This window comes from Aegilops tauschii, chromosome 3, assembly GCF_002575655.3.
Source record: "Aegilops tauschii subsp. strangulata cultivar AL8/78 chromosome 3, Aet v6.0, whole genome shotgun sequence".
Lineage (NCBI taxonomy): Eukaryota > Viridiplantae > Streptophyta > Magnoliopsida > Poales > Poaceae > Aegilops > Aegilops tauschii.
This window is the reverse complement of record NC_053037.3, coordinates 555,110,612-555,123,237: the sequence shown is the minus strand read 5'-3', so window position 1 is coordinate 555,123,237 and position 12,626 is coordinate 555,110,612. Positions and strand designations below refer to the sequence as shown.

General features: G+C 45.7%; 1 protein-coding gene across 1 annotated transcript; it reads left to right on the top strand.

Moving 5' to 3' along the window:
- Positions 1–7,947: 7,947 nt before the first annotated feature.
- On the top strand, positions 7,948–12,306 carry LOC109769979 (ubiquitin-conjugating enzyme E2 27). The gene is made up of 5 exons (XM_020328687.4): positions 7,948–8,255; positions 8,793–8,841; positions 9,275–9,434; positions 11,703–11,792; positions 11,877–12,306. Exons 1-5 carry the CDS (start codon positions 8,072–8,074, stop codon positions 11,982–11,984), a joined length of 591 nt encoding a protein of 196 aa, XP_020184276.1. The 5' UTR covers positions 7,948–8,071; the 3' UTR covers positions 11,985–12,306.
- Positions 12,307–12,626: the final 320 nt, after the last annotated feature.

Genomic DNA, 12,626 nt, shown 5'->3' with positions numbered 1-12,626 from the left:
TCACCCGTGGAGATGGAGGCTAGTGCAACCCATCGGGCTCAGGAGCTAGCAAGAAAGCTGATGCTGGGAACACATGGCACCCGGGGTATCCTTGCCAATGTTGAGGATATCGCTTATCGTTAGCGTTTCGGTCAGCTGGGGATTAGAGATTAATCGGAAATCGGCCGATTAATCGATTTTATCGGTCGACTATTAATCGGCCATTTTTTGCAAATCCCAGGTTCCCAACACTAAAATATGTTATATTCAACACCAAAACAATATTGGACAGAAGTGTTACCTTGATTCCTAGCCTTTGAATCCTCTTAGAATGACAAACAAAATAGGACAATAGTACATATTGCAAAACAAGGTCCACAAAACACAAATAAACATAGTTTTTGCAAACATAATGTTAGGAATAGGCCTGATTTATCGGTAGATTCTCAATAAATCGCTTGTCAAAGAGATAAATCGGTCGAAACGATAAACGGTGAAGATAAGGCATAATCTTATCGGTCACCCCAAGAGTAGCGATAAATCGGACGATAAATCGCTGAATCGGAAGATTTCTTGAACAATGATCCTTGCTACTCCCGCAGGAGTCGTTGGGTTTTCCCAAAGAGGAAGGGTGATGTTGTTAGCAACAAAGCATTTCCTCAGTTAAGAACCAAGGTTTGTCAAACCAATAGGAGCTTTAAGCTAACAAGATAAGCATCTACTGCACATAAACAAAATAAAAATCTTGCACCCAACGCGGCAAAGAGGGTTGTCAATATCCTTGTCCTTTCTAGTTGCAATATTAATAACAAGCAAACAAATAGATAGATAGATAGTTGTGTAGCAAAACGGCAAAATAAATCAAGCAAATAAATGAAAAGAGAAAATTGTATAGAAGACTTGAATTAATAGAGAATGTACTCGGGGACATAGGTTCACTAGAGGTATCTCTGTCAAAAGCAAGCAATTGGCATGGTAACAAGTTACAGTTGGGCAATTGACAAGAATAGTAATTTGTATGACTACGATAATTCATGGCATAATCTAACATAAGCATTACGTCCGTGATAAGTAGACCGTTAATCCAACAACATCTACTGCTAATACTCCACCCAGAAGCCGCTATGCAGCATGCATCTCACTCTATTAATTTTACAAGAAATAGAGCATTGCAATACGCAAGATGACATAATGTAGATAGAAAGAAATCTAGCAATAAAATTAAACCCTGTCATTTTATCATTAGTGGCAACAATACAATACGTGTCTCTGTCCTTATTGCCACTGGATTAGAGCACTGCAAGATTGAACCCATTACTATGCACTACTCCCTCTGAAGAACTACTCATCAATCTTGCCAGAGAAGACAAATAGATCAGAAAGCATACGTAGCCATTTAATTATGCAACGAAGAAACTTCAAGAGATCAATAATATTCAATAAACAATCTGATCATAAACTCACAATTCATCATGTCCCAACAAACACACAACAAAATTACATCGAATTGATCCCGCCAAACAAGGAAGAAAGGGGAACATGGTATTGAAGATCCAGAGAGAGAGAGGGAGAGGGACAGAGAGAACCATCTAGCTGCTACTATGGACTCGTTGGTCCTAAAGGAACTACTTACACATCATCATGGAGGCAACAAGGTTGATGAAGAACCTCCCGACAATGGCATCCCCCTTCGACAAAACTCTGGAACATGGCTCCAGATGGGATCTCTTTGGAATAGAGGCTTGCGACGATCTCCTAGACGAACGAAGGATGCTTTCGGTATTTATAGGAATTTATGGTGGCAAAATCAGGTCAAGGCGGTAACCAGCAGGCCCACAAGCCCATGTGGCGTGGCGACACCCTGCCCACGCCACCTGCCCTTGCGGCTGACTAGTGGGTCCCCTCGACCCTTCCCAAAGCTTCTAGCGTTTCTTGTTGCCCAAAAAATCGTGTTAAATCGAAAATGTATTTTGACCTCCGTAGATGTTGATTCCATAGATATTAGCTTCTCTGTTTAGGAATAAATACTCAACTATTTCAACCAAACGAGCGAACGAGCCAAGTAAGACATCAAGGCAAACGAAAAGACGAACGGAAAAAGGGCGAATAAAACGGCAAGGGTGAAGTGGGGGAGAGGAAAACGAGAGGCAAATGGCAAATAATGTAATGCGGGAGATAAGGGTTTGTGATGGGTACTTGGTATGTTGACTTTTGTGTAGACCTCCCCGGCAACGGCGCCAGAAATCCTTCTTGCTACCTCTTGAGCACTGCGTTGGTTTTCCCTTGAAGAGGAAAGGGTGATGCAGCAAAGTAGCGTAAGTATTTCCCTCAGTTTTTTAGAACCAAGGTATCAATCCAGTAGGAGGCTATGCGCGAGTCCCTCGCACCTACACAAACAAATAAATCCTCGCAACCAACGCGATAAGGGGTTGTCAATCCCTACACGGCCACTTACGAGAGTGAGATCTGATAGATATGATAAGATAATATTTTTGGTATTTTTATGATAAAGATGCAAAGTAAAATAAAAGCAAAGGAAAATAACTAAGTATTGGAAGATTAATATGAAGGAAAATAGACCCGGGGGCCATAGGTTTCACTAGTGGCTTCTCTCAAGAGCATAAGTATTTTACGGTGGGTGAACAAATTACTGTTGAGCAATTGACAGAATTGAGCATAGTTATGAGAATATCTAGGTATGATCATGTATATAGGTAACACGTCCGAGACAAGTAGACCGACTCCTGCCTGCATCTACTACTATTACTCCACACATCGACCGCTATCCAGCATGCATCTAGAGTATTAAGTTCATAAGAACAGAGTAACGCCTTAAGCAAGATGACATGATGTAGAGGGAAAAATTAATGCAATATGATAAAAAACCATCTTGTTATCCTCGATGGCAACAATACAATACGTGCCTTGCTGCCCCTGCTGTCACTGGGAAAGGACACCGCAAGATTGAACCCAAAGCTAAGCACTTCTCCCATTGCAAGAAAGATCAATCTAGTAGGCCAAACCAAACTGATAATTCGAAGAGACTTGCAAAGATAACCAATCATACATAAAAGAATTCAGAGAAGATTCAAATATTGTTCATAGATAAACTTGATCATAAACCCACAATTCATCGATCTCAACAAACACACCGCAAAAAGAAGATTACATCGAATAGATCTCCACGAGAGAGGGGGAGAACATTGTATTGAGATCCAAAAAGAGAGAAGAAGTCATCTAGCTAATAACTATGGACCCGAAGGTCTGAGGTAAACTACTCACACTTCATCGGAGGGGCTATGGTGTTGATGTAGAAGCCCTCCATGATCGATGCCCCTTCCTGCGGAGCTCCGGAACAGGCCCCAAGATGGGATCTCGTGGGTACAGAAGGTTGCGGCGGTGGAATTAGGTTTTTGGCTCCTTATCTGATCGTTTGGGGGTACGTAGGTATATATAGGAGGAAGGAGTACGTCGGTGGAGCAACAGGGGGCCCACGAGGGTGGAGGGCGCGCCCTGGGGGGGGGGGTAGGCGAGCCCCCCTACCTCGTGGCTTCCCTGTTGGTTGCTTGGCGTAGGGTCCAAGTCTCCTGGATCATGTTCGGTGAGAAAATCACGTTCCCGAAGGTTTCATTCCGTTTGGACTCCGTTTGATATTCTTTTTCTGCGAAACTCTGAAATAGGCAAAAAAACAGCAATTCTGGGCTGGGCCTCCGGTTAATAGGTTAGTCCCAAAAGTAATATAAAAGTGAATAATAAAGCCCAATAATGTCCAAAACAGAAGATAATATAGCATGGAGCAATCAAAAATTATAGATACGTTGGAGACGTATCAACGACTTGTCCCTCGGCCTGCAGATGGTGGGCGATTTCCTTCGCCAAGTATTCGGCCGCCCGAAGCTCAGTAATGTCCTCCTCCTTGACGGAGGAGACCATCCACTTGCCCTGACCTCCGGATACGGACATGGTCGAGTGCTAGCTAGAGTGGAAAGGAGATGAGAACTTGGGCGCTGGAGCTCGAGATTGGAAGGGCGGAGCGTGGGAGAAGAAGAGGGAGTCCTTATCCCCTTATAAAGGCAATAAATATTGAACGCCTCCCCACTCGCCTTAGAATTCGCCTATTCCCAAGGCCTGTGTAAACGACACGGTTGGGTTACCCATGCCCACATTGATGAGAATCCCACGATAAGGGGACACGATCTCTGCTTTGACAGGACGTGCCAATGGCAACCGCGTCTTGGGGCGTGGAGCGTCGGGCATAAAACGGTCCGGAATTATGACCGGTCGAACGTGATGTCATTCTACAAAACATGTGTCAGCGGATTGGATTCGTGTAAAAACTATATTTTCTCTATGGTTGTGTATGGCGCGTGTGACAGGTCCGGATACTATCATTGCGTCCGAAGACTATCTTAGAGTTCGGGAAGAAGGGAACCCGCCTTGCAATGCCGAAGACAATCTGCGTGCCGGACTCCTCGTCATTGAAGCCATGTTCAGGGGCTACTGAGGGAGTCCTGGACTAAGGGGTCCTCGGGCGTCCGGCCTATTATCAATGGGCCGGACTGGTGGGCTGTGAAGACATGAAGGCCGAAGACTCTATCCGTGTCCGGATTGGACTCTCCTTGGCGTGGAAGGCAAGCTTGGCGATCAACTATGAAGATTCCTTCCTATGTAACCGACTCTATGTAACCCCAGATCCCCCCGGTGTCTATATAAACCGGAGGGTGTAGTCCGGAAAGGATATACTCATTACCATAGTCATACAGGCTAGACTTTTAGGGTTTAGCCATTACAATCTCGAGGTAGATCAACTCTTGTAACACTCATATTCATCAAGATCAATCAAGCAGGAAGTAGGGTATTACCTCCATAGAGAGGGCCCGAACCTGGGTAAACATCGTGTCCCCCGTCTCCTGTAACCATCGATCCTAGACGCACAGTTCGGGACCCCCTACCCGAGATCCGCCGGTTTTGACACCGACAGCGGGGGGCTCCAAAAAAGTACTCGCTGATTAGTTGCTCTCTCCTCTTCAGTGCCTTGTGCGGTTAGGAGGAGTGCTCACGCACGTGCATCGCATGGGCCGGCCCAACACACGTACAGTAGGTCGGTCGCCTAGTTTGCCACCATGTTGTGTTTTATCAGTTGACCAGTCACCCATTGACCCGTTGACCGGTCAACCATTGACTATTATCAATTTATGAGTTTTAAAAAAGTTAATGAATTTTAAAAAACTTTAACAATTCAAAAAAGTTCATGAATTCGAAAAAAGTTTGTGATATTAAAAGAACCACAAATTTCAGAAAACAATAGTGGATTTTGAAAACAAGTTCACGGGCTTGAAAAAAGTTCATTGATATTGAAAAAAGGTTAGGAATTTGAAAAAAAAGTTTGTGGATTTTGTGAAACGGTTTACGGGGTTGAAAAAAGTTCATGAATTTGAAATGTTTTTGCGGATTTTGAAAAAGAAGTTCACGTATTCAAAAAAGGTCATTGATTTTGAAAAGAAAATTCACTAATTTGAAAAAAAGTTTGCCGATATTGAAAATAAAATCATTTTTAATGAAAAAAATCACAGATTTGATTTTTTTACGAATTTCTAAAACAAAAGTTTGGTGATTCAACTATATTCATGCATTTGAAAAACTTCACAAATCTTAAAAAAGTTCATGTGTTTTGAAGAAAGGGTCACAAATTCGAAGAACATTTTTGTATTTGAAAAATGTTCATGTATTTAAAAAAGGAATAAAGAAAATTATAAATATTTGCAAGTTCCATAGTACTCCCCCGTCCCATAAAATAAGAGCGTTTTGACACTACACTAGTGTAAAAAACGCTCCTATATTATGGGACAGAGGGAGTAGTTCATAATTTGATAAATAAAAAGAAAACAGAAAAAATAAAAAGAAAAGAAAAAATGTGGGAAAAAACATATAGAAAAATGACCAAAAAAACCATACCAGAAGCTTCCAAAACTAGCCCGGGAAGCTTCTGGAAGCTCTGAAACTGGAACGAAGCTGTTGTTTGGAAAACTGTAACGGCCTGGCCCAATTGGATCGAACGCTAAGGGGAGAGTGTGCGCCAGTTTGTGAAAATGCTGGCGCTAAAGGCGCCAAATAGGGTTTGTCCACGAGATGGCCTAAACTGGGGGAGGGGTTTTATTCCTATCCACCGGTGGAGCTACATGAGGGCAAAACCAGGTAGTGGCCAGCCCAGCCAATGAGAACAAATTTATACTGTGCAGTCCAACACTCCACCACTGGCATGCAACACTCACTCGCTCATTTCCTCGCATGCTTCACTGGATTTTTCTTTGCTTCCTATGCACTGGTCTGTCAGGTAGGCTAGTGGCCAGCTAGCTCCGAACCAGCTCACCCCTACATGCCGGTGCAGGATTTTATTATCAGCTAAGCACCAAGAATTATTACACTACTTCCTCCGTCCCATAATATAATATAAGAGGTTTTTTACACTACACTAGTGTCAAAACGCTCTTATATTATGGGATAAAAACGCTCTTATATTATGGGACGGAGGGAGTAGCAACCAGCATTGCACACACACATGCCAACTAATGCCTGCTGAAAAAGTATGGTTCAGAATTTAAATTCCTCTTGTATTCTCCTCTAGGCCGGCCCACCCAGCTTTTTCCTCCTAGCTCCGCCACTGATTCCTATCGAACGTTTTTGTTTGCGCTAGAGGATTCCTCATAGCGAACTACTTGTTCGCTTCGGGAAAATATCTGCTAAGCTCAGGTACTCCCGTGGGAGCTCGCATGTTGGATCTCAGATCCAAGGGCTCCAGTGAGATGATGAACAATTTTGCAAAAAAGTCCTTGAGAAGTCAAAAAATGCACACAAGTACAGTAGCTACAACAACTCCTTAGATGTCGTTGGATCTGAGATCCGACGGCCCAAACGCCCATATCACGGGAGCACCGTTGGCCCGGTATCACACGATACTCTCCACATTCGCTCCTGCCCCTCCCAGATCGAACGTCAAATATGAATTGGAGTCCTTTCATTGTGGTGACACTTTCTTCCGCAAAAGTGATCTCTACCTGAAAATTTAAGTTGCGGCAGGTGATACCAGAAATTATTACTATTTTACTAAAATATAAAAATATGTGTTCCTATCTACGTCTATTTATAAACTTAGAAATATATTGCGAACCAACCTATGATTGGATTGTTATGAGGACAATGATATCCCAACCCATCAGGGTTCAAGTTACAGACTTTTTTTCGAGACTTGACGATGGTGCTCACATTTTCATGAATTTATTTTAGCCCTTCCAACGATGTGTGTTCAGTGAGAGGAGACGTTTGTGGAGACTTTGTCAATCTCGAGATGATGTGTCGGCTCAGCCTCTCGAAAGTATGAGCGTCTTTGTATATACTGTGTTCAAAGAAAAAAAGTTAGAAATAAATTTTTTCCATAATGCCACAGACATCGCAATCATGTGAAACCCCTAATATCTTATGCTCTATCCGTCTCTATCGAAACAAGGATAAATTGCTCGATTGGCCAACGTCAACGAAGGAAAGAAAACCATCTAAAAGCAGATTCGATACCACGACGTCACTTTGTAGGATCCCTTTCTTGTGTCGCTGAAAATTACGCGACGGCCAAGTTTGATAACAGAAAAAGCAAGAATTAATCCTCATAAAATGGAAATCACCCAAGAACTCGACGAGACTTTGGGTTCTCTTCTGCAAAACAAGTCCAAAAGTTTCAGTGAAAATTTCGAACTAATTCAGTTTCGGTTGAAGGCAATGAGAATGTTGGCGTGGCAACCGAGGCCTCAATGTCAGGAGGAAAGAAAGGAAGACACAAAGCCAAAGCCAATCCAGTCAGACGGATATTTTTTTTAGACGATCCAGTCAGACGGATTAATTAGCAGATGATAATGATTATCGGGTGGTTAGTTAATCAGCGTAATTATCTCTTTTTTTTTAAAGGCAGCACTACATACAGCTCCGCAGCTTCTCCCCCCTTCTCGTCTCGCATCCCACCTATTCCCACCGCCACCGCGCCCCCACCGGCCGCCTCCAGGGACAGCGAGCGAGAGGGGAGGGAGGGGGCTCGTCGGAGAAGATGGTGGACGTGTCGCGCGTGCAGAAGGAGCTGACGGAGTGCAACCGGGACTCGGACATCTCCGGCGTCTCCATCGCGCTCCACGACGGGGGCTCCAGCATCACCCACCTCACCGGCACCATCGCCGGGCCCCGCGACAGCCCCTACGAGGGCGGCACCTTCCGCATCGACATCCGCCTACCAGGTCTCACCATCTCCCCCTCTCATCTCTGCGCACGCGTGGGAGATTCCGCCTCCGGCCCGCGATTTTGGTCCGGGATTCTGCTAGATTGGGATGCTGCGCCGCGCGATTCGTGCGGATCGGGCTAGGGTTTTGTGCGCGCCCTCCCTCGACCGATCTTCCAGATTAGGATCTGTTTGGGCAGGCGTCCGTGACCGCGGTAGCTATTCCGGATTGTTTGCGCCGACAGATTTGCATCTTCAGGTTGGAATTCTGCAGATGTGTACATGCGATTCAGGTTGCGTTTTTGTAATGTGAAGAGATTGTGGCGTTGTGCAGCAGCTTGTACGCATCCCGGATCGTAGGGCACGGATTGCTAGCCGAACACTATGCTGTTGGACCAAAAAGAATCATCTGTGTCCATTTTCTCATAAAAAACTGGACTTTGTTGCTTGTTACAGAGCTGTACATCACTGATAAGTAATAACTGGCAGCCAAAGCAGGAGCTGTGGAAAATGCTACTATTGTCTAACTGACTACTCTGTGGTCTTTGATTGGCAGGTGGCTATCCCTTTGAGCCTCCTAAGATGCAGTTCATCACCAAAGTATGGTACGCAAGCTATCCTTCTCCCTGTGATTTGTTTGTATTCCCCTCCATTTGTATGCCTTGGTGGAGGAGGATCTGAATGTTCCTTATCTGTAGGAATGCATTACTGCGAGCCAACAATTGGAAATATTTGATATGGTTTCCAAGTTCTTATATTTGTTTTTGTTTAACCAAATATGATCATTACCAGTAGGACATTGTTAATCAAGCCAATGCAACAAGTAGAAAATCTGCTGTTTCAATGTTGGCATAGTCTTAGCTCTTAAGTATTGTGATGAAATCTACTCTTCAAATGGGGGCGAGTCATCCAATCTTCAAACATATGTGATATCTATCCATTGTTCTTGTATTTGCAACGAGTTAACTGCTGCTTCCTGACTGACAAGTACAAGTTACTCTATCTACAACTCTGATTTGTGCTCAACCTATGTTGAAGGCACCCGAATATAAGCAGCCAAAATGGAGCAATTTGCTTGGACATACTGAAAGATCAGTGGAGCCCAGCCCTTACTTTGAAGACGGCATTGCTATCCCTTCAAGCTCTTCTTTCTGCTCCTGCCCCTGATGATCCTCAGGATGCTGTTGTTGCACAACAGGTCTGAACTCAGTCTTTACTATTTAGTTCCATTTTTTTTAACACACAACTTGTGCCCGGGGCTACTGTGCATTGGAGAGAAAAAAAACCCTGAGATTTCCTATTTCTCGGGCGATCTTTTAACCATTGGGTCATTGACTCAGGCATTTCTTTCTCCTGAAATTCAGTTCCCGTTCTTGTTATTTTCGTATGTTTTGCCTGGGCTACTGAGCATTTAACACCCCTATTCCTGTGGCAATTTTGGTTGTCCGTACATGTCAATCAATACACAGCCATGGTCACCATTGTGGTTGGTTTTTAAGGTTTATGGGCATTTAATACCGGCTATGCTGCATGCTCTATGTATAGTTGGTGCTGGATGACAGGTAGAGTGAACGGTAGTTCTGGTTAGTTAGCAATCTTTTCAGCACTCAGCGCTTTCTACTCTGTGTATGTCATGTAATTGATAATATGCATAAAGTTTAGAATATGTCTTCCAATCAGCTCTTCAAGTAAGGTGCAATATTTTACCAGATTGTTTACTAACCTAACCAGGTCGGAAATGGAGGATATCCATTGCTAATAAAAGAATTCCACATGGTGTACTCTTAGCGAGTACTCCCTCCGTTCCAAATTACTCGCCGCAGAAATGGATGTATCTAGAACTAAAATACATCTAGATACATCCATTTCTGCGACGAGTAATTCGGAACGGAGGGAGTAAAAGTTAGGAGTAGTTGGGCATATAAGCAACAAACTCAGCTGGGTGCGTTATTTTTTAGTGTACCGTGTTTGCTGGATGTGCCACTCGGTTTAAGAATTGAAACACGCCCTGAACTAACGACCAGGTTCAGAAATCAACCCTGCACTCAGTTTTGACCACACCTGAAGCGGTTTTGACCTCAAGTAGGGCAGCAACTGGCTCGTCTCTCTCTAGTTTCCCTGTCCTGAGCCCTCCCCCACAGCAGCCGCCGCTGTCAACGGATCCGGTGGCTACCATCGTCCCCCGCGCGCCGCCAGCGTGGATCCAGTCACCACCGCAGTCTCCATCATGCTGCCTGAGCAGCTCTGTTGCTGCTACTGCCCAAAGCATGCCACGGGCACCCAGTCAGCCGCCCCTCCCATCAATTCCAGCCGTGAGTGCTGCGCCAAAGCAAAGCAGAGGCACCCACCGGTGGAGTAGCGCAGCTGCGCAGCGCGGCGGCCAGGGAGCAGCAACAGTCTTCGTCGCTGTCCAGTTGTGGGAGAGTAGCAACAGCATGCACCGGCGCAGGCTAGATGCGGGAGACCAGTTCTCGCTTCCTCTGCACTGCCCCGATTACCGTCGTGATTTCATCGGAGCCGAGGAAGACGAGTTATAAGGATGCCTACGGCTCCTTTCCTTGCCGCGCTGCTCATGCTAAGCCAACATGCTGCTGTGCGTCGCCGCGACACTGCCAAGCTCGCCTCCGGCGCCCGCAGCCATGCCCATGCAAGCAGGACGGGGCAGGGGAGAAGAGCTTAGCGCGTCTCTGCGATCCAACAGTCTCTCGGCTCCGGTGGTGAACGAATCGGGGTCATCAGGGGCGACGTCTGGCGCGTGGACAGGAGAGGATGTGATGGCGATGGGTTCAGCCTCGGGGCAAGGCGGAGGTGTCGCGCTGCCGTTCGTCGTTCACCGGCGGCGGACGGGTCAGGTGGAGAAGCTCGGGCACAGGAGGCAGGGAGGGAGGGTGAGAGAGAGGGAGGGGGAGGGGGGGGGGGGAGATGCTTTCCCTAACTCAACGACTCGTGTCAACTTGTAGCCCTGCTGACGTGGCACTGCCCAGTCACCGGTCAACGCTGTCAAAACCGCTTCATCTGGTCGAAACCGAGTGCAGGGTTGATTTCTGAACCTGGTGTGTTACGATCGTGTTTGCAGTTTAGGGTTGATTCTTAAACCAAGTGGTAAGTTCAGGGTTGTAATTGGCCTTCTCTCTGTGCTGGATAATTACTTGGTTAGTCAGTCTAGGCAGGTTCATAGTCTAGGAGTGACCATATTACTTGGTTAGTTGGTCTGGTCAGGCCCACAATTGGCTGCTCCATGGCTGGCGTGAGAGACCTGAGTGGGTCCATTCTGTTGCTTGGTACTGTCATTCAACTGATACAGGGCACAAGCACAGTAAGGCTTGAAGTTTGTCTATGATTGTCATTCATGAACACAACAGACCTGGAAATGCCTATGGATTTAGAGACAGTGGTCTTGAATATCAGGTTATCAGACTCGCTGTTGCATTCCACTAATTATTTTTCTGTTCATTTGTGTTTGCAGTATCTGCGTGACAAGGCCACATTTGTTAGTACTGCTCGCTATTGGACCGAGGCGTTCGCAAAGAGTGACTCCACTGGCATGGAAGAAAAGGTATGACCATCAAACTGTGTATCATGAACTGGAAAGCTGACTATCCATATGAACCTAGCAATATCCCGTTTGTGCTGGGTGCAGGTGCAGAAGCTGGTCGAGATGGGCTTCCCCGAGGACATGGTGAGAAGCACCCTGCTGAGTGTGAACGGCGACGAGAACATGGCTCTCGAGAAGCTCTGCTCTGGCTGAAGGCCCTATGTGGCCTATAAGAAGTGTAAATTGCGCGCCCATTCATTATGGAACAACGATCCTAGCTAATGCTCCTGTTATGCCATTCCGGTTTGGCCTATAGGAGCAATATATATATATATAGTGGACTGAACCATGGGACTCAACTGAAGAGTGCCTATCATAACTAGACGGTTTGTCTAGCTTGTCTTCTCATTCTCATGGTTCCTTCCCTCCCAACCATGACCCTGAACTAGTAGCAGGGTCGTGTCGGATTTTGCCACGTTTACGTTTGATGTGCTTCCGGACGTGACGGGTCATATATCAGGTAGAGTTGTGATTTTGGCTGTTCGTGTGCCCGGGAAAGCCTGTGTGTCTGGTGATTGTGCTTTGAGTTTCTTGGTTTGGCGCGCACGCTTGACGCCATGAAGCTTTTTTCTGTCTGAAAACCACTCAGACGATCATGAGTGCATCACGTCTGCATGCCGGAGTGCTGACCTTGGTTGTTTCTGTGTCCTGTGAGATTGTGCTTTCGAGCTTCTTTGCCATGCAGCTTGTTCCTGTTATTGCTGCTCTGCTGACTGGAAACCACTCAAGTGACAGAATGGTCGCGTCGCCGGCTGCTCGCCGGAGCATCAGTGTCGCACCTACAGGAAATGGCTG

Bases quoted from the DNA above. Each gene is read 5' to 3' on its own strand.
- LOC109769979 (XM_020328687.4), top strand. From the start codon at position 8,072: ATGGTGGACGTGTCGCGCGTGCAGAAGGAGCTGACGGAGTGCAACCGG. The intron at 8,842-9,274 runs GTACGCAAGCTA...CCTATGTTGAAG, and splicing joins CAGTTCATCACCAAAGTATG to GCACCCGAATATAAGCAGCC. The intron at 9,435-11,702 runs GTCTGAACTCAG...TTGTGTTTGCAG, and splicing joins ATGCTGTTGTTGCACAACAG to TATCTGCGTGACAAGGCCAC.